The 21,361-nt window shown below is 35.1% G+C and overlaps 4 protein-coding genes and 3 non-coding genes across 11 annotated transcripts in view; 3 read left to right on the top strand and 4 right to left on the bottom strand.

The window, feature by feature from the left end:
* The window catches only part of LOC111796991 (omega-amidase, chloroplastic-like), a 7,763-nt gene extending 6,746 nt beyond the window's left edge, over positions 1 to 1,017 (top strand). Inside the window, exons 10-12 of one of the 2 annotated variants that reach the window (XM_023679834.1) lie at positions 290 to 370; positions 491 to 573; positions 653 to 1,017. In XM_023679834.1, coding sequence (XP_023535602.1) covers positions 290 to 370; positions 491 to 573; positions 653 to 731 — 243 coding nt within the window. In that variant the 3' untranslated portion in view covers positions 732 to 1,017. Of the gene's footprint in view, positions 1 to 289; positions 371 to 490; positions 574 to 652 lie in introns of those variants that run through there. The other variant, XM_023679835.1, reaches the window with a different exon arrangement.
* Positions 1,018 to 5,099: 4,082 nt separating this feature from the next.
* LOC111796989 (protein BIG GRAIN 1-like B) lies at positions 5,100 to 7,889 on the top strand. The gene is made up of 2 exons (XM_023679831.1): positions 5,100 to 5,184; positions 6,145 to 7,889. Exon 2 carries the CDS (start codon positions 6,361 to 6,363, stop codon positions 7,675 to 7,677), a length of 1,317 nt encoding a protein of 438 aa, XP_023535599.1. The 5' UTR covers positions 5,100 to 5,184; positions 6,145 to 6,360; the 3' UTR covers positions 7,678 to 7,889.
* Positions 7,890 to 10,069: 2,180 nt separating this feature from the next.
* On the top strand, positions 10,070 to 13,491 carry LOC111796987 (serine/threonine-protein kinase CTR1-like). 3 transcript variants are annotated; one of them, XM_023679829.1, is made up of 6 exons: positions 10,070 to 10,249; positions 10,739 to 11,121; positions 11,567 to 11,860; positions 12,008 to 12,518; positions 12,645 to 12,787; positions 13,266 to 13,491. In XM_023679829.1, exons 2-6 carry the CDS (start codon positions 10,921 to 10,923, stop codon positions 13,431 to 13,433), a joined length of 1,317 nt encoding a protein of 438 aa, XP_023535597.1. In that variant the 5' UTR covers positions 10,070 to 10,249; positions 10,739 to 10,920; the 3' UTR covers positions 13,434 to 13,491. The 3 variants fall into 3 exon arrangements, with proteins under 3 accessions (XP_023535597.1, XP_023535596.1, XP_023535598.1); XM_023679828.1 differs by having other exon boundaries at positions 10,801 to 11,121; XM_023679830.1 differs by lacking the exon at positions 13,266 to 13,491 and having other exon boundaries at positions 10,801 to 11,121; positions 12,645 to 12,885.
* On the bottom strand, positions 13,408 to 18,078 carry LOC111796990 (peroxisome biogenesis factor 10-like). Of its 2 annotated transcripts, XM_023679833.1 has the most exons (12): positions 17,768 to 18,078; positions 17,368 to 17,399; positions 17,065 to 17,154; positions 16,592 to 16,686; positions 16,292 to 16,481; positions 15,937 to 16,006; positions 15,762 to 15,840; positions 15,390 to 15,523; positions 14,838 to 14,929; positions 14,058 to 14,149; positions 13,842 to 13,963; positions 13,408 to 13,497 (listed from the first exon to the last, which is right to left on the bottom strand). In XM_023679833.1, the coding sequence occupies exons 1-11, from the start codon at positions 17,952 to 17,954 to the stop codon at positions 13,861 to 13,863; spliced, it is 1,164 nt and encodes a 387-aa protein (XP_023535601.1). In that variant the 5' UTR covers positions 17,955 to 18,078; the 3' UTR covers positions 13,408 to 13,497; positions 13,842 to 13,860. The 2 variants fall into 2 exon arrangements, with proteins under 2 accessions (XP_023535601.1, XP_023535600.1); XM_023679832.1 differs by lacking the exon at positions 13,408 to 13,497 and having other exon boundaries at positions 13,615 to 13,963.
* Positions 18,079 to 18,163: 85 nt separating this feature from the next.
* On the bottom strand, positions 18,164 to 18,235 carry TRNAD-GUC. Its single transcript has one exon. It is a non-coding gene; the product is annotated as a tRNA-Asp (tRNA).
* A 237-nt stretch (positions 18,236 to 18,472) lies between these two features.
* On the bottom strand, positions 18,473 to 18,544 carry TRNAD-GUC. The gene has a single exon. It is a non-coding gene; the product is annotated as a tRNA-Asp (tRNA).
* Positions 18,545 to 18,776: 232 nt separating this feature from the next.
* Positions 18,777 to 18,848, bottom strand: TRNAD-GUC. The gene has a single exon. It is a non-coding gene; the product is annotated as a tRNA-Asp (tRNA).
* Between the last annotated feature and the right edge of the window lie 2,513 nt (positions 18,849 to 21,361).

A 21,361-nucleotide genomic window follows, 5' to 3' on the forward strand; every position in this document is an offset into this window, starting at 1 on the left:
GGGGGGGGGGGGGGGGGGGGGTGCGTAGAGTGGGTGGAAACCGAGGTTTCATTAGGAGAAATGAAAGGATATCAAAGGGCATACAAAAAAGAAAAAAAAAAGAAAAAAGAAGAATAAGGGCAGTCCCAAACCACAACCTACAAATAGTTAATGCTTGATAAATGGTTTGCATATAACGTCATTGAGTGTAGCATAGTTTCCAGAAACTTAAGGAAGAATCTTTCCATCTCGTCTGTGAACAGAACAATCTTAAATGACATTTTTACATTGATATTTTTTTGTTGTTCAGTTGTATGTGGCAACATGTTCACGTGCTCGAGATGTTGATGATAGTTATGTAGCTTGGGGCCACTCATCCCTTGTTGGACCGGTAAGTCGATGCTGTAGTCCAGCTTTGTTATTCACTTATATCATGCAACTTAAGCCATTATATTTTTGAGTTTCGAAAGTCCACATCTCAACTCTAGTCATGGTATAATGCATGTTGCAGTTTGGGGAAGTGTTGGCTACAACTGAACATGATGAAGCAATAATCATATCTGAGATTGATTATTCGCTTATTGAGCTTCGAAGGTGATCTTTCTTTCAGACATTTTAAGAAGTGTTTTTCATTCATTATTCAACTCTCTCTCATTATGCTAAAACCATTCAGGACTAACCTACCACTTCTGAAGCAAAAACGTGGGGATCTTTACCAGTTGGTAGATGTTCAGAGGCTGAAATCCGAATGAAAGGTGCAAGGACTGCTTTGAACACTCTTTTGCTTAAACTTTTTCGGATTAGAATAAACTTTCTGCTACCGCACAATCCCTACTTGTTTCGAAATACTTCCACTACAGACTACGACTGTAGGTGCTGTACTGCTGCGGATTTGTGTGAACAGGCACCTCCCTCTTAAAGTTCCATTATGCTGATGAGTAACGCTCCATGTCTGTATGTTTTACATAACTCATCAAGGTTCAGCAGTTGGCAATGGCACAAATTTAACTAATAAAGGCTTATGTAGGACCAATATTACCCTCCGTTCTAAATTATGCAAAATGGGGTTGAAAAGGAAAAAACTATTTTATCCTTACCGTGACAGCTTTGCCCCTGTCATTCGTCAAGCCCTTCAACAGAGAGAAAGAAAAAGAAGTCATGAGCCAAATGCGCTCTAGTCCATAGTCTTTATTTCTTTGGCTTTTGTTGGGACTAGAGCCTTTCTTTGGACGCTGTCTCCGATCCCAACCCTTTCTTGGGATCTCCACCATCTCCCACCCCTTTTAAGCCAAACTATGGCATCCTTTTTTCCCTTTTTCTTTTTCTTTCTTTCGTTCTCTTTATTTTTTAAATCTTAGCTCTCATCCCAATCCGTACTTTAGAATACTTGTATTTGATCCCTGATTTGTTACTTTCTCAGAGAGAAAGAAAAAAGGAAAATCATCCCACATAGATAAAATGTCGGACCACGTTGTAGAGCCACCAAGAAGTTCTTTTAATCATTTGGGGGGAGGAAGGGGGCAGGTTCTAACCCTAGATTCTAGAGTGAACAGAGAGTAAACGGATCACATGCCTACCGAAACTCCATGGTCCCACTACACGGTGCCTCAATAAGCGTAACCATGTTAGATCAACTGCAGTATTGATCATTTAGTTCAATAACGTTTTTTGTCTTGCAGGATGCCTTTTTAACTCTCTGAATTTTTATGATTACCTTGAAGGCCAGGGTTTAAATGACAGACAATTCCTTGGGTTGAATTGAATGCAAAGGGAGAAACTTGACTAAAGTGATGTTGAATCTAACAAATAACAGCTAATGCAGGTGCTCATCGATTCCTTCAATTTGATTAATATGAACTCTGATTATCTTTGTCTGTTGAGACTAATCTCTGTTTCAACATATCAACAAAAAGACTTTGCAATCCTAGGGTGGCCCACTAAAGCGTATGGAAACCCAAAGGGAATGGGCATCATGGCCCTTGGAATTTAGTATTCACCTGGTTGTTTTCTAAACCTTTATTCCTTGTTTTATTTTCACTTTTATAATTATCTTATGTCATGTTTGATTTCATTTGATATTTTGTTTTTGAAAATGGTGCTTCTTTTCTCCCCATTTCTTTACCATTGTTTTCATCTTTCTCAAGAAACCCTTTGATTTCTTAGTCAAATTTCAAGGAAAAAAAAAAACAAGTTTCTAAAAACTACTTTCTTTAGTTTTCAAAACTTAGTTTAGATTTTTTTTCAAATTTTTCTAAAAAGCAACAACAAAACAAAGAAATTCATGAATGAGAATAGTGCTTATACACAATTTTAAAATAATAAAAAAAAAAAAAAAATAAAATGTTCAACAAATGGGCTTTAAGTATTTCATTTTACTTTTTTTTTGCTGTAAAGTTTGTTTATTATATTTAATAGATAGTTTTTAAGGAGAGTAGATGAGACTTTTGAAGAATGCAGGGTTGAGATCAAAACTAAGTTCCTACGGAAAACTCAATAATAGAATAACAAAGTTTTAGAGATTAAATTTAAAAACTTCTTTTTTTCAACGTTTTTGCACCCAAAAAATATATATATATATATATATATATATATATATATATATATATTTCTTTGACTTTTAAGGTTTGTTTTGCTGGAATCTTAAGGTTTGTTTCTTAGGAATGTTAGATGTCTGGCAGTCAAGGATTTTTACACTCCCACTCTAATGTCATCATGGTCTTGTCTTTTCCTTATCTTTCGTTTTTTTTTTNGCATCTAAACTAATTAGTCTAATAGGACACTATTTGACCTTATGATATTTTGGATGACATCTAATGTGATTACATTGTACTTTGATGTAGTTCAAACAATTTCTTATGATTTGAATGGCATAAAAGTATAATGTAATCAAACACGAGAAAATGTTAAAATACTTTTTTTTATAAATACTTCAGAAGTTTGAAATAAAATACTTTAGTATATAAACAAAAATTGTTAATGTTAAGAGTATTTTTCAAAAGTTCCTTCAAAATTTTAAAAGTTTCACTAATATCCTTACCTCTTAATAAAAATAATTCGGAAAAAGAAACTATTTATTTACACTTTTTAGGTCCTTTTCTCTTCCATTTACTCTCTTTTATTTACTTCATGTCACACTTTCTTAATCTCCTTTCAATTTTTCAATCTCTAAAACTTTTCTATTCTTTTTTTTCTCTCCCTCTTCTTAAATATCCCGACTTCAATTCAATAGGAGTCTTCACTTTGTTTAGGCAGGCTCAAACATAAATATAATAATTTTTTTTAGTTAGAGAACAACTTTTATATACAACTTCACATAGATATTCTCATTTATCTTGATTTTTCTAATTTTTACACTAATTTTCTCAGCAACCAAACCTTACCCAAAACTTGAATGTAAATTATAAAATTCCACAAAATCAAAATCTCCTCTCCAAAATTGGGAAAAGAAAAGGCAACAAAGAAATATCCTTTTGTATCATGAGAAACCTTTTTATTCGGTCACAACAAATAGATTAATTTAAAATGCAAAATGAATTAATAAAATGTACATTGTTACGTATTTGGTAACACATGTTTTCTTTTTCTCTTTCACTTTCACTGATTGTTCTCAAAATTATTACTTAAAGTTCAACGTCTCTCTTTGTATATTAAGCTCGAACAATGCATTAGTTCACACTCAACTACGTATGTTAAACTTTGTTAAAATACTCAAGTCCTAAGGGAAAAGGGCCCTATCTCTATTCTTCTTGCTATAGCCTATATACCTTGATTGAAGAGGATAGTTTTAGATATTGGAGAATGGAAGAAAGGGAGTAAGAAGGTGTTGAAGAAGAGAGGGAACATAGGAAGTGTTTCATAAATTGAATTCAGATGAGAGAGAAAAATTGGAAGAAGAGAAGAAGGTGATGAGATGTGGATAAAATGTTTTTGTTCGAATATTTTTTAATTTTTTAGAAGGTTAAAAGTAATACATGAACATTAAGAACTCAGCTGAAGTTGTGGGTCTCACATTTGCGACCTCTGTATTGCATTATCATTCAATTTGGGGCAAGGGACCTGCTGGGTGTCTGCAGGACAATATATTATTTGGTCTCTTTTAACCCATATTTGGTAGCCCTCCCCCTTCACAGGCAAGGACTGCCATTAATTGCACATGTCCTCTCCTATGTTCATTTCTCTCTTATGTTAAAACATTTCTTTTGGGATTATTGTTTAGCTTTCTGTCTGAAACAGCATTCACATTTGCCATTTCCCCTTTTACTTTCAGCAACCAAAAATGGCCATTAGAAACAAACCCAATCTAGAACTGAAGCGGGGAGACCCGTTGATGGTGCAGCCTTCTTTCTGTGCTGCCTCTCTTTTCTTTTTCTTCTTGTCTTCAGATGATTTAACATTTTGCAAACAGATATGGAAATCATGTGCCTTTGGCAAGGATTATGGGGACACCCATCCTTTCCCACTTGTGTGGTGGGTTTTGTTTTGTGTTTTTTGCAGTTTGGGGTCTCAACTTCCTTTAATTTAATCTAATGACCCTGAATTTCCTTCCTTTTCAGCTGTGCTTAATCATAGATGCTTACTTTCCTCAATGCAATAAGGGCTTACATTACACTTACCTTCCTACTTTACCTTTTTGGACCATTTGGGTTGGGACTCATTAGTATAGTCTGTATTCACATTTCTGGCTTCTTTAGTAACAGTTTTGCTTACTCATTTCCTTACTTTAGTAAACTATAGCTTTTACAGCCTTTTTTGTTTAACCCTATGTCTTTATATTCTGAAATGGTTTCCTTTGGTCCCTCTAGTTTATTAAAAGCTAATTTTATTCTTGTTTTTGTCCTTGAATTTTGATTAAGTTGTATTTAACGTAAACGTCACGTTACATTAGCTACAAATACATGTTCTTTAACAGTTCACGGAGATCCAAATGAAATGGGAATAGAAGCTGAAAGGGACAAGCGAAGGCAAGAACTTTTCTTTTCCTAAAATTCATATCAACAAAAGTTTCAAAATATATATCGAAGAGAATGTAGATTGAAATGAATAAAGTTATTAGTAAATAACAAAAGCTAGAAACAAAATTCCACTTTTATATTTATGGAAAACGTGAATGGTACAGGGAAAATGCAAAAGAACGAGTTGGCTTGGTTTGATGATGAGGTTGACATCTTCGAGCTTCCTTTCTCAAATTTTCATTTGAGCTCAGAGGTACAGATCTCTACTTGTTATTAAAGTTTAATGGCGACTTTAACAAATTTCCTTGTTAGGATTGAATGTGTTTGGATGACTAATTTTAGTTTTTATTTGTTGAGTATTCTACCTATCTTCTAGGGAGTGTTAACTACTAACAATTTAGGACGATAGAGTGAAGTAGAGTGAAGTATGCAGCTCTCCTATCTCCTATCTCCTTGTTTGAGGTGGGTAGCTTGCCATCATTAGAAATTTGGACATGTTGATGTTATTATCATTGTTGTTTTAGGCTAACAACACTTAGGGATAAACGAATTTTAATATCTGACCTCTCGAGTGGTGAAATTACACATTAACTTGATGAACTAATGATTATTAGGCCATGTATGAACAAAGACGTCTTTCAATTGCTAAGAAGTTATGTTTAAATAGTTGTATACCTGGTTTCATCTTAGTTCACTTATTTATTAAATTAAAGGGATTAAAATTTAAATTTTAGCCTCGGATGTCAATTAAAAGGGATTAAATAAATAAATAAATAATTCACCCGTTATCACAGCGATCAAAAGCCTGATCAACGCGTCAGAAAATGGAAATCGTAGGGGGAGAATAAAGCGTTATAGTTGTATACAAAAGGGAAGGGGCAAAATGGAGAATTTGATAATGCCACGTCAGGGAATTGAGAAATTGAAAAATTAAAAGTACCCGCGTGGGGATCCTATAAAGCCTCTCTTTCCTGTTCTATCTTCCACCTTCAGCTCTGCCTTCGAAGCGTGCTCTCTTCCTTCTCATTAGCTCCCTTCCCTTTCTCCTCTCACTACTTTCTCTCTCTAGAATCTAAAATTAAAGAACCGCCACAATCAATTGCTTCTTAATCTTCTGTTCATCTTCGATTCAGCAAACTTCCAGAGAATTTTGAGGGAGAGTGGAAAAGTAGTATTGATCCAATTACGTGTAATTGGTTTTCTTTTCCAACAGTTTCTGTCACCCTCCATGGCAGCTTTTGGACCTCCAGAAGGAGACAAGAAAGAGTTGAAACACGGCTCCGAACCCTACTTCTTGTGTGCTGTACTGTGACGGAGTATTCCGCCATTGTCGTTTTCTCTCCTTCCTTTCATCATCGTTTTGTTTCTCATTCTTGATTGGATTTTCATTTTCATTATCATTTTTCTTTCCTGCTGTTTCTTTCGAATCATGAGCGGGCAGGAAGTTAGGGCGAGAGGTGAGAGATTTAGGGATGGAGGAGGTATTGTACAGTCCTTCTCTTCGAGTTTGCTTGATGAAATCTACCGTTCCATTGACGATGGAGGGGATAAGAGAAGTGGAGAATTGAAGTTTTACAGACAGAAGGTGTTGAAGAAACAAGGTAAAATGATCGGGAAAGCGCAGAGTGATGTTGAAGATGAGGAGATCGCGAGTCTTCATCGTGCTTTGCTGATAGAGAGATGGATCGAGAAGAAGGTTGCTGAAAAGGTGAGCGCTCAAAGGAGACGTTCTCTGACGGAAGCTGAGATAAAATTTCAGTTGTACCAGCAGGATCGGGAAGAGGACGTTCTGTTCTTTAGTTCAACTTCGAGCTCTTCCGATTCGAGTTTCGGCGGATTTTCATCTTCGGATACTGAATCAGTGTATGGTTCGAAATCCTTGACGCCGTCTTGTTTCGCAAAGTTCAGACCAAAGCCAGTTCGGACCAGCGTCTCCGCTCCACCGCCGGAGAAGACGGAGGAAAAGCAAAGACAGAGCAGAGAGAAGCCACCGTCTAAACAGATCAGTCAATTCGTGGAAAACAATGAAAAATCTCGAGGTTTCGACGAGAGCGCTATGATTAAGTCGAAATCGAGGGCGTTGAAGATTTACAGTAATTTAAAGAAGGTGAAGCAACCGATTTCACCAGGAGGACGCCTCTCAAGTTTTCTCAATTCTATCTTCACCGCAGGAACTCCGAAGAAGACAGGAAACTCCGTTACGTCAACCAGAGCCTCTGAAGATCATAACTCAGAAAGAAAGTCAAAATCCGGCCAAACTTCGACTTGCTCTTCGGCTGCATCGTTTTCAAGATCATGTTTGAGCAAAAATTCGCCATATTCTAGCGAAAAATTGCGCAATGCCGACACGAGAACGGTTCGATTTTATCCGGTGAGTACAATCGTAGACGAATACAGTAGACCTTGCGGACACAAATCCTTGTGCGAAGAACAGCCTAAATTCGAAGTCAAGAACAAGGCCGAGACCGCAGAAGCAACAGCAGCAGTCAGGAAAATTGTAACAGATTACCAGCAAATCAGGAAGAAGAACGATTTCCTGATTAGAAAATTCCACCATCCTGACAATGATCTCTACAAAGAAGAAGAAGAAGAAGACGATACAGCAAGTTGTTCGAGTTCAGATCTGTTTGAACTAGATCACCTGACGGTAATGAGCGGCGATCGGTACCGGGAAGAGCTTCCGGTGTACGAAACAACCACTCGCGTGGATACAAATCGGGCCATCCGCCATTGCAAATTAGGTTAGTTCCATTTGTAATAGGTAATATAATTCAGCCATAAATTTTGTTATAGTAATGCGTTTGTTCTTACTTGATTGAGGAATCTCTTTCGTTCAGGATTAAATTAAGTGTGGAAAGGGTAATTTTGATCATACTCGGTTGAGGGATTTGGGTAATGGATTGGAAATGTAGAAAGAAAAGGGAAGACAGAGGAGGAAAGCAACGCTAATTTCTTTTTTTTCTTTTTTTTTTATGGAAAAAAAAAATTAAAAAAAGAAAAGAAAAGAAAGATTCTGAGAGACAAAGAAAGAGAATGTGATGGTTAAGGCAAAGGCAAATCTTCATCCCCATGGGAACAGAGAAAGTGAATTTATTTTTATTTTTATTTAATTTTTTTATAGTGTTTAAATTTTGTCTTCAATTTCTAATGTGTTGGCCCCTCTTGCTTCTTCCTTCCCCTTCCCAATCAAACATCTTCTCTTTCTTTTCCCTTTTTCTTTTTCCTTTTTTCCCCCAAAAAAATAAAACATACCAATATTACCCTCTCTTCTAAAAAATATATATTTAATTTTACACAGCAAACCTATTTATTTTATATTAAAGTATACCAAATATTCCTATGGGTAGGGTACAAACCCCTTATTATTATTATTATTATTATTATTTATTTATAATTTTAATATCTAAACTTTAAAACTTTTATTTTAAATGATTTAATTTGAAATATTAATTATAATCCTCCAATTTTTGGTAAATATTTTATCTAATCCTTTTAGCAACCGTATTAATCTAAATTTAGTAAATGGTGATTAGCATTACAACATTGGTTTGTAATAATTTACCTTGCCACGTCATTTTCATTTCATTAAGCTTTTGAACTTTTAATTACAATTCTCCAATTTTGTTATTATCATATTTTATATCTAAACTTGAGTTTTTACTCTAAAAATAAAAAATGATCGGTTAATAATTAATAAAATAAATATATCATTTTACTCTCGATGCTTTTTATTAAATTTTAGTATGAGTGATTTCAATAATTTAATTTAATCTCTATATTTTTAATAAAACTTAAATTGAGTTGTTTCATAATAATTGAATTCCAAGTTTAGGAATAACACTTTTATATTTAAAAGCTCTCTAAACCCGGTGATGCTTAAAATAAAATTATGAAAGTCGACCACTTTCGTGAGCAAATATTGGTAAGCAACGGGAATAATATTTTTTTTTTTTATAATAACATATTCCAACAAATATTCTATTCATAATTTTTTTTTATTGCAATTTACAATATGAAACAAAAAGGCAGGTAGTATTTATTAATTAATTAATTAATTTTTTGAGCATCTAACTAAAAACAGCCAAAAAGAGGGTAGAAAAAATAAATAAAGAGAGAAAAAAAAAACTATATTCCACGTAGGAGGCGGTGGATTCTAAGTTTGTTCAAGTCATACATCTACCTAATTACGAATTTCACAAACGTGTAGGATATTATAAAATAAAATAAAATAAAATAAAAAAATCAAACAAATTCCAATCATTAGTTTGCATTTGTTAAATTAAAATTACACCAAACCCCCACTTCCCCATTAATTCATAATAATTATTTATTTTATTTAAATAACATAACAACTTTTACCAACTTTATTTTTTATATTTTACTTCAAACAACTAACCGTCTAATTAATTATGTTAAATTATTATTTAGTAAATTTTATATTTATTTTCAAAATTATTAATCTGTGAATAATAAATTTATGAGGTATGGACTACAATTTTTAGAAATAATTTAAGAAAATAATTTAATAATAAAGTTGCAATGATTTTTTAGGTGTGTTTGGGACAAAGACTATAGAAGACTTTTGGTGTTTTAATAGGCATAACCTAATATTCACAACAAATCTAAAACCATAGGCATCAGATTCCTTCATATCATTATTCATTTCTCGACCCCTTTTTCATTATTTCATCGATCAATTTAGCCCTGCAATTTCAAATTTTATGTTTAACGTTACCGTTTTTTAGTTTCAAATTATTGATTATACTTAATAAATTCAATGTTAAATGTAACGATCTATGTCCAGAATTCATATCAGGATTTAGAATCTGAATTTGGCACTTAATGGTCCCGACATTCTCCTGTGACATGGTCACATTACTTGCTTATTGCTTCTAAGAGTTAAAACTATCTCCGATTAAATTAACGACCTTCTAATATTTTAAATATTTATATTTTATTGTTAAATAAAAATAAACTCCCAAAAGAATTAGAACTATAATATAATACATCAGATATTCATATCTTAAAAGAAAAGCAAAAGCAAAAAAAACATTTGGTAACGGATCCCTCCTCCTTCCTTCAATCTCTCACCACTCACTCTCTACAAATAAATCTGTCAACAANGAAAAAACGAAACAACAAAAGGAGGGATTTTCAAAGGGGTTTAAGAGTGGTCCAGAGCCAAATTTGGTGTTTGCCTTGTGAGTTAGGAACAAGAATCTAAGATCGGCGATCCCGAGGGGAGTTTGTGTTTGATTTGATCGTCACTGCCCTTTTCTTTTCTTCTACAAAGTGAGAGATGAGATCAATCACATGGGGTAAGCAATCTTCTAATCGCAATCTTCGCTGACATAAAGCTCCAATTGTTTCGTGTCTTTTTGTATCTTAAGACCCGTTTTCTCTTTCTTCTTCAAACTAATTTCGATCCTTGATAATGGTGGGGTTTTACCTCCTTTTTGGAAAATGAACGTTAAGTGTTTGATAAAATGCCTCATCCAAATATTTAGTGGTGTTTTAGTTTTTGGGAAATGAACGTTAAGTGTTTGATAAAATTCCCCATCCAAATATTAGTGGTATTTAGTTTTTGAGAAATGAACGTTAAGTGTTTGATAAAATGCCCCATCCAAATATTAGTGGTATTTAGTTTTTGAGAAATGAACGTTAAGTGTTTGATAAAATGCCCCATCCAAATATTTAGTGGTTTTTTAGTTTTTGAGAAACGAACGTTAAGTGTTTGATAAAATGCCCCATCAAAGCGTTAACTTCATGGATATCATTGGCATCTACGCCTTTCCCTCCATGTGCAGGCTGGTGTTAGAAAGGGACTTCATTTCACCTTTCTTCTTTTCTTATGGCATGAATTTGACAGCATTATCTTCAAGAAGTCCGCCAATTTTTTCGTCTCCAATCACTAGAAGGCAAAAATTGAATCTCAATATAAGGGACTTGAAAAGTTTATTCATGTTTCCCGCTTCTTTGAACCCCCACAATGAACAATGTGAGGAAGGAGAACAACCAGCAGAGTAGACCAAACCCATGGGTATCTCAGAACTCATCGGAGGTGAATCTCCAACTTAGAGGAACCTCTCAATCTCGCAGATATTCTCCAAGCTTGTGCGACTGTGTAGGGATGGGATCAAACGTTTCAACCTCTAGACGACCACGCTCGTCTGAGATGCTGGAATTGAAGGTACCCATCTTCTTGGATAGCTGATATTGGCTTCTCCTTACTACCACTAGCTGCATGGTTGCAAGAATTTAACCTGTTTTATACTCGTATTCTCGTGTCAGTAACAAGTCCAAGATACTTATAAACAATTTGGACTAGTGGGTCCTTTAGAGTGATTTGGTAAACAGTAAAAGTGCTTTTGAAGCACTTCTTAAATCGATAACTTGAGCTCAAAACATTCAAGTGCTCTCTCCATAAGGTGCTTTTAAATTTTTCTTCAAAGCACTTTATATTCAGCATGAAAACTATAAAAGGAAAGTCTTTTTGGGTCATAGTAAAAGCACTCTTAGACATAAAGATTGATCCTGATCCTATTGTGGAACGTAGGCAGCCCAATTCTCAGATAAATGGCTGGGAATGAGATGAGCCCAATGACCCTTTTTTCTTTTTGTCTGTGGCATTGAAGGTGGCAGAGTTGGAGAGGGAGCTGCTGAAGCAGAAAGAAATCCAGCTCATGTTTAAGAAGAGAATGGATAGAGCACAAGATTCTCTCAAATGCTTTCTTGAGAAAGCCCAGGACCATGGATTCTTGCACCTCATAATTGGGAACAGAGACAATGTGGATGGCGATGGCAGCCCAAATTGCATTCAAAGCGCCGCTTCCAGCCCTGCAGTACCCTCCCCAAGCCACCCGTTTGCAGACCTACAGCCACTCATCGAGCAGGCCAAGCTTCATGGATGGTACATCGAGCCACATGAGGTCTACATTACTTTATTTTTTGTTCTATCATGAGCCAACATTTGTTTTCTAGGGGTAGTACTTCATAGAATTACGATTCAAAATTATAAACATGATTGAAACTGTTGAAAGTAAAAGAGATTAAATTCATGAACTGAAATGAGACAGATCGAACTGAGGGAGAAGATAGGGCAGGGGACAACAGCTAACATATACAAGGCAACATGGCGGGGTCTTGACGTAGCAGTGAAATGCCTAAACCAAGACTTCTTCTGCTCGAACGAGTGCGGAGTATCTTACTTCGCACAGGAGCTAGAGACACTCTGTCGACAACGCCATCGGTTCGTGCTGCAACTGATGGGGGCATGTCTCCAGCCACCAGGTTGCGGGTGGGTCGTAACGGAGTGTTTAAGGATGACATTGCAAGAGTGGCTGCACGGGCCAGGGAAGAGGCAGAAAGAGAGGGCAATTCCTCTGCCTCCATTTCGAGAGAGGTTGTTGAAGGCACTTGAAATATCACAAGGGATGCAGTATCTTCATGAACAGAAGCCTAGAGTCATCCATCGTGATTTGAAGCCCAGCAACATTTTCTTGGACGATGCTTTGCATGTCAGAGTTGCTGATTTTGGCCATGCCCGCTTCCTCCACGACAGAGAGATGGCTCTCACCGGCGAAACAGGCAAGATTTGGTAGCTTTTTATAATAGAATTATTGTTTATAAGCTTACTTAAACCGGACATTAATCGTTTGTTTACATGGCATTCATTCGAAACTTATAACCTTTTGATATGTAATCATGAAGCAGGAACCTACGTTTATATGGCACCAGAGGTGATTCGATGCGAGCCTTACACAGAAAAGAGCGATGTTTATAGTTTTGGTATCATATTGAACGAACTTATAATAGGAAAATATCCTTATATTGAGATTGATTATTCTCCCTTCAAGGTATATATGATATATACCCATTCTATATTTATCCTTATTTATTGTATTTTAGCAGTCATATTCTCAGCCCCACTTTAATTTACAACACTTTTATTTTAGAGTTTTTTTAGTTTAGTAAATATAAGGTATAGATTTTAAACTTTGACCTTCGTTAACTAATTTCAATTCTCCAATCTTTTAGTCAATAATACATATTTTTTTTTTTGTTAGTTGAACTCAGCTCATATAACCATTAAGGTTACTGAATCCTAAGGAGGACACATCAATTTATTTATGATTGCTTCGCAATTAATTCTTCTAAAAACGTTATGAAACTTACTTTTTAACCTTAAAAACAACAATAAATGCATTATTCACTCTGCCATGCTCAACCCACAAACTTGGGTGCACTAATTTAAAATATCTATCTACTATTTTTATGGTTCAATGAAGAATAAAAGAATGGGACATAAATGGTATGTTATGCTTTTGAGGACAGATTGCCATGGAAGTTGGAGAAGGCAAGCTGAGACCGGAGCTTCCAGTGGACGAGAACGGGGATCTAAAAGAGCTGTTAGATCTGATATGTGCATGTTGGAATGGGAATGCTGCTGATAGACCATCTTTTGCAACAATAACGGCTCGTTTGAGAAAAATTCAGAACTAAGCCTCAATGACAACATTTTCTTCTTCGAGCTCAATGTGTGGCGAAGAGATTCGATTATATGATACTTTAACAAAAAAATATACATAATTAGTTGAATTATGCTCAAACAGGCCGTTGCTATGTAGACTTTAATCATTTGTTTGTGTATATTTATATTCTCAAATATGTATGATAAGATGCATGTTTCAAAGCCTGTTTCATGCTATTATTTGCTTATTACAAAGTTAAGATGCATTTATTCCCTCAACTACATTACATTTACTCAACTCAAGATCAGAAAGGACACAACAGGTAATATCTAATGCTTCAAATATTCTATCCTTAAAAACTATGGCTATTTATAAATTTTGTAATCTAGAAGATGAAGAAAACAAAGAATAAAGGTATAGATTTCTAATGTGATCATACTTGGTTGAAAAACGGGGCATCAGAAATCAGAATGATAGAGACACACTAAGCTTGAATGATTAATGGGAGTTCTGCAAAGCGGGCATTCAGGTTTTTCATTGCACCATTCCATGATACAGTTCCTGTTTTTATAGAATACCCAAAAACAAAATAAACATAAAGGGATCAACCTGAACCTGAACCTGAATGAAGCAGATCCAAAGACAGAGAGAGTACCAGCAGAATACGTGGCCACAAGGTGTGGCAGTTGGGTGTTGGCGATTACTCAGACACAGCGTGCATTTGCTTATTCCATTGCTTGTGTTAGACTGCACACAAAAGTAAAGCCATATCCTCGACCACCGCTAGCATATATTATATGTTTTGAGTTTTTTCTTTCGAACTTCCTTTCAAAGTTTTAAAACGTGTTCGATAGGGAGAGATTTCCACACCCTAATAAATAATGTTTTGTTCTCCTCCTGAACTGATGTAGGATCTCACAATCCACCCCCTTTAGGACCCAGCGTCCTCTTGCACTCGTTCCCCTCTCCAATCGTTGTGGGATCTCACTATCTACCTCCCTTCGGAGCCCAGCGTTCTCGCTGGCACTCGTTCTCTCTATTTGAGGTGAGATCTCACATTCAACTTTAAATTTTGTGTCTAAAAAAAGTCTTCAGCATATTCAACGTTTTTAAAAATGGACTAATATATTGAACATAAAATGAAACTATCCACTCTAGTTCTAATATTATTAAAAGTGATTTTGAAATGGTTGGAAATGCTATAAATTCCATTAACTCCACTGCTCCTTGCACCATGATGAGCTTCATACTGTATATTCTAAGCAATAATAGTAAACTTCATACGTTAATGTTATCATGCATTTATTTCCCATAAGGGTTCGATCTAATTAACCTTTTTTAAACTTATTTATCATCTCCTCTGTTTTTATCTGTACAAAGTACTGCAAAATGAAGAAAAAATTGAATATCTATGTCAGTGCAATTGAAATGGTACCTCAGAGTGTGAAGAATCAGAGACCCAATTTCCAGAGTCACCATCAACCGATATTAAATTACCTTCCTCATTTAAAACAGGCGGACCACGACCTGCCATAACGAAAGTAGACGGAATTAAATAACCCATGTCCATGAAAAGTTCACGAATATATCAATTAGTTCTTATCTTCCTCTTTTTTCTTTTTTTTCTTTTTCTTGCGTAGGGTGGGATATCACAAGAGCTACAGAAACACATAAAATTGTTACACAAAATTGAACACTTGCTTGGTTAACCTATAAACAACCTTTCTAAAAATTTAAGAATTTAAAGTTTTTCTTGTAATCTCCCAAATCTATTCTTGTTCCTCTTTGTAAAAATTTATGGCTCCACCCTGATAATGTATTGCTCTCTTGAGGCTTGTCCCATCAGATTGTACGACCTTTACGATGAATTTCTCCATTAACCCACCCCCACATACAAAGGGGGAAAAAATATAAGCAAAATAGTGCCATGGAAAATTAAACATACGAATATTTCAACAATAAATTGCATAACGTGATAGCCTGGTACCTGCTGAACTAGAATGTACTCCAAAGGATGTCGGGTTAACCGAGCTTGAAACAGATGATAAACTACTACGCCTTAAGCCTTCGGCAGCGACAATGCAAAGTTGAATCAGTAGAAATACTCCAAGTATCTGGTATCTAAGTCAATGTCAATTTGGAGAGAGTGAATGTGCTAAACCCAAATGACATACTTTGAAACAAGTAACAAACAAGAGACTAAAATATCTCAGATATCATTAACTATTTTTTGGGGATAGTAAACTAGTATTGGTGAAGACATTAAAGATAATAACATAAACTTGCTACTCAAAACAAAACTCCGTTTGAAACTCAGAAACATAAATTTCAGGAGATTAAGTCAGTTTGTGTTTAACACCTGGGTCTTTGATTAGATGGTTTTCCAATGAACACATAGCGAATGCCTGCAGCTCGTTTGGATATATGATAATACAGTCCTGCAAATTAAAATTCCAATGTTAACCAATAAAATTTCCTCAAAACTGTTTACATGAACATCTAATAGTATTTGAATCTCTACAACTAGGAATCACCTTCAAAATAGAAAAACATAAGGTTTGTACGAATAGCCAATTGCAAAAATTCACGAACTAGAGGTAAAACCTGTGAGGCATTAAAACAGTATGATTGTTACAATTAAAACAAAAAAGCAAGATAAATCAGATCTAAATAGTGAACTTTTAATTCCTTGATTTCATTCCTAAAACAAAAATTCTAGAGACAAGATATAAACAATGATAGAGTTAATGTATTATCTAAATAAAAAATTTAGTATATAACTCAACTGACAAAAACACTAAATTTTCATATCCAACATTCAAATTCCAACAACCTTAAAATACTGAAACTATGATATCCATGAGTGACATATGAAGAAAGTAAGTGTACCGAAGGCCAGCATCGAACTGTTTGCAGCCATAATCGATTAATTTTTGCCCTCAATCTCATTAGGTAAGAAGCAGACCCTGGGGTTGATGAAGATTGGATTTCCATGGTTATTGAAGACTGAGAAGATGCATTACCGGATGCCGTCTCTCCATATTCAGCAAGCATGATGCCACGAGAAGCTACTCTAGAGCTGAAAAACATACAATTGTTGTAAGTACATCAACTGGAACTTGCAGCCTCAGAGATAGCTAAAGCCAAACATAGTTACAACTGAAAATCAGGGACATTTGTGATAGCAACCTAATTCTTTCAGCAATATATGGGACTGCTGTCTGATACACAATGAAAAGAGCACGTCTTGCTGGATTTGGAGGAAGTCCATAAGGTCCAGAAACCTAGAAAATCGTTTGAAACGTAAATTTAAACATTATAAATAAAATTAAATTAAATTAACCCTGGCAGTTGTAGGTGTTGAGGATTGTTGGGAGGGGAGTCCCACATTGGCTAATTTAGGGAATGATCATAGGTTTATAAGTAAGGAATACATCTCCATTGGTATGAGGCCTTTTGGGAAAACCAAAAGCAAAGTCGCAAGAGCTATGCTCAAAGAAGACAAGATCATACCATTATGGAGATCCGTAATTCCTAACAGTAAGATCTTCAGGAGAACATGCTTAAAAATCAATACAGAAAAAGAATACGAATTATCATTCGCTTGAAATAAGCTAAACCAAATATTCATGCATAATTATAGGATTCAAATCTTTATCCACCTGATTGATATCACAATATTCTTCACCAAGAGTTTGCTTTCCTGAACCAGTTGTTAACACATAATACAACATCTGTCCAAGGAGATTTGTCTGCGAAGGGGAAAAAAAGTGGTGATCACAATATCCTTCTAAAATTGGCAATAAAGTTACTTGATCATCATGCAAGAGCAAGAAGAAATTAGCAAGAATTCATGATCTCTTCTGCAGTAAAATGAATTAAGAAAATAACCTTTTATAATGGACAGAGAAGTTGAATGTGCCCTACAATTTTAGAAATTGAAAGGAAACAAATCCAGAACTAACCTCACTCTGATATGCTACGGCAATCCGAGCGCCTATAATGAAGAAAAACAAAGATTCAACAAATTAAAACCAGACTAAACTCATCCTCAATTCGTAACATAGAACTATGCATCAAATGCGTTATACGAATATAAATTTCTTCACACTAATAAACTAATTGCAGTCGTTAATTTCAATCTCTACTAGTACAAGACAAGGAGCTATAATCGACGCACTAGTACAATTAGAAACTAGAATAAACGGGAGATAACCAAGTATCTGAAAACATATAATTAAGAATTGGCTTAGCCTAGACGAATAGACTAACAAATTGAAGGAAGAAATGGCAATTTCGAAGACCGCGAGCTGTACAATCAAATTGTAAAGGAAACAAAGAAGTAAAGGCGTGTGCATAACAGACCAAAGAGGTGGCGGAAAGCGTCGCGACAAGCTTCATAAACAAAAGAGGCGTACTGATCATCCTTCTCTGCTGCTCGCATAATCTCCGGTTGAGCTGCAAGAGGAAAACGGTGAGGTCCGGCCGGCAGGGAATGCGAGGGCCCAAGTTCTGAGATGGGACCTGAGTCCCCCGATAAGGACGACTCCATTTCTGTAGCCAGAGCAAGTAAACGGACTCGTAATGATGTCTAAGAGATCATGATTCCAGTTCCTCCTCCCGAGAGACACACTGAAACTCAGAAAACGGGAAAGCAGATTGGGTGGGAGGCAGTAGAGGGATTACCATCGGAAAACGGAAGCCAGCCCGGTGACGACGTCGTTTCGTTTGAAAAGTGAGAAAAATATTTAAAAAAAAAAACGCCGTTGCCGGGGATCGAACCCGGGTCACCCGCGTGACAGGCGGGAATACTTACCACTATACTACAACGACTAGATGATATAACGAAGTTACCATCAAAAATCCAAAGCTAGACAAAGACGACGTCGTTTAAAAAATATTCCGCAAAAATAAAAACGCCGTTGCCGGGGATCGAAGCCGGGTCACCTGCGTGACAGGCGGGAATACTCACCACTATACTACGTCGACTTTTTGTTACAACGAAGTTACCATAAAAAACCGAAGCGAGAGCAAGACGACGTCGTTTGAAAACATTCCACCAAATTAATACGCCGTTGCCGGGGATCGAACCCGGGTCACCCGCGTGACAGGCGGGAATACTCACCACTATACTACAACGACTTGTTGATATAATGAAGTTATCAAGAAATATCCAAAGCTTGAAAAGACGACGTCGTTTAAAAAATATTCCGCTAAAATAAAACGCCGCTGCCGAGGATCGAAGACGGGTCATCCGCGTGACAGGCGGGAATTCTTATCACTATACTACAACAACTTGTTGATTAAATGAAGTTACCATCAAAAAGCCGAAGCTAGACTAAGACGACGTCGTTTCAAAAATAATCCATTAAAACGCCGTTGCCGGGGATCGAACCCGGGTCACCCGCGTGACAGGCGGGAATACTCACCACTATACTACAACGACTTGTTGATATAACAACGTTACCATTAAGAAATCCAAGCTAATCTGAGACGACGTCGTTTCGAAAAGAATTCGCAAAAATATAAATACAGCTGCCTAGTATCGAATCCGGGTCACGCAGTACTTACCACTGTACTACAGTGACTTGCTTCTTTTAACATTTTAGTAATGTGCTCCTGCTCATTCTAATAAAATAATAATAATATAATTATGAATATAAAATATTTATTTACCATTTTTAATAAATTATACCTTTTTATTTTCATATTAGTCCTCACATTTTTAATTAGCGATATAGAAATATAATGTCATGTTAGTTAATAAAGGTAAATCTATGTTAAAGACGTGGACTAGTCCCTTGTTTGTCGTATGCATTTAAATGTGTCGGGCAACTTTTATTTTTTTTTTATTTCAGTTTTGCCCCTAGACCGGGAGTTAACTTAAATATGGGAGTTTTATCGGTATTGGAATGGAAATAAGGTGTAAAAAGGGAGAGCTGTCTTTAACTGTTTGAGAAAAAAAAGTTAACAAAAAAAAAATCTTTTTTATTAAAAAAAAAAAAAAAAGTTTCAACTTTTATAAAGGTGTAATGCATGCCTCGGATTCTTATGTGGGATTGGCGTTACATTGCAAAAGGAAAAAGGTGTAAAAATAATAAATTTAAAAAAAAAAAATTGTAAGGATATTTTCGTAAAATCAACACAAACGGACATGGAAATACTAGTTTTGGCTGTTCTCTCGTCTTTTATTCTCCATTTTGTCCTCTCCCCATTTTGCCCTTTTTATATGTACATATATTTCTATTTTTAAATCATTTATATATATATCATAAAGAGTTTCCTTTTTTTAATCTCTCTCTCCACCTTACTTTATTGTAATTTCACCATATTATTATTCTTTTTTTTAATTATATATTTAATACGAAATTGGTTGGAGAGAAAAGTTGATTGACTATGGATAAGCGTTTTCATGCAAGATCCGTGCACATTACTCTTCAAAAGAGAAAAAAAATGCCCCGTCCTATAGAATGTTTAGTAGTCAAAGTGGATTTGACCTACGTTACGTTAGACTATAACATCTTGATACCCAATTGAACAAATGTTCAGATTTGGTTCGAACCCGTAACAAATAGTTTAGTGCATTATATCGTTTGATTAAATTTACAGGTCAATTTAAATTACATCGTAATATAAAATTCTTCACGGTCATACTTTTTGAACCATGCGTCGTCATGATCTTAACGTTCTCACGATACTTCTTAGCGTCATCTCGAGTCTTTAAAGTGTAATTATTGATGTAATAAAAATAATTTAATTGACAAATAATTTTTTATAAAAATAATAGCGGAAGAAATCAGTTCGAGTGACACTATCAAGTGACCTACGCCACTCATGGCCGTCCCAACGCCTGCCCTTGACTTTCCATTTATTTATTTATGGAAAATCAACGGTTCGCATTGACCGACTACATCCGTTGATCTTGATTACTTTTCTTCTTCATCTCTTTAGGACGTTTGACTTGAAATTATTTTCATTTTTTCTATGAATCTGCTCACGTATTTGTTTGAATTTTTATTTGTTGCACATCGTTTCTCAACTCCCATGGCTCTTTTTCGTTGACTTTCTCCCCTCCCTTTGACTTTCAATAATTCAACTTAATTATAAAACAAAGCCTTTAATCACTGGAAACTTTTATTAAAGTATTTCACTATATTTTTTTTTTCATTTCATAATAAATAATATATTTGATTAAAAAAATCCGAACAAATTCATCCATTTTAAAAATTGATATCAAAATAATAATAAATAAATAAATATTTTTAATTGAGATTTATTTTATTTTAACGATTTCGATGTCGAGCATGCCTTCTTACAAATATTTTATGTGCAAAATGCAAATGGGCATGGTATTTACTTGTAGCATTTTGAAAACATTTAAATTTTGTTATTAAATTAAGTGATTCCTAAAAATAATAATGATAAAAAAGAAAGGGAAAAAATGGGTCCTATAAATTAATTTTTATTTTAAGGAGAGGGGACGAAAGGGGAAAATTAAATGATATTAAATAAAAATGTTTGGTCGACAAATGTAGTTGAAATGTCGTATTTGCGTTGACGTGATAATAATAAATATATAATATGATATAATATGCTTTTAAATTTATATTATAAGTAAATTGAGTGGAAAATGAAGGGCCAAAAGCCAAATTCAATTTCACGAAACACGAGTACGTGGCGCGTGTTCATTGGCCAAATCCTATGACGACACGACCAAAGTAAAGTATAAATCAAAAAGTTGAAACTATTGTTCTATCTTTATTTATATTATATTTTTATAATCCCTCAATTTAGGCCTTAATCTCTAGATTTAAAAGCACTTTTAAATCACCCAAATAAAACAAAACAGGACACCCATCTCTTAAATTTATCGACTACCGAGTTGGGTTGTTACAAATGGTAATTTTAAGACCTTGTGAGTTATGGGTCCACTACGCTTCACCACCGTTTGTTACGGAG

Source organism: Cucurbita pepo, chromosome LG06, assembly GCF_002806865.2.
Source record: "Cucurbita pepo subsp. pepo cultivar mu-cu-16 chromosome LG06, ASM280686v2, whole genome shotgun sequence".
Classification (NCBI taxonomy): domain Eukaryota; kingdom Viridiplantae; phylum Streptophyta; class Magnoliopsida; order Cucurbitales; family Cucurbitaceae; genus Cucurbita; species Cucurbita pepo.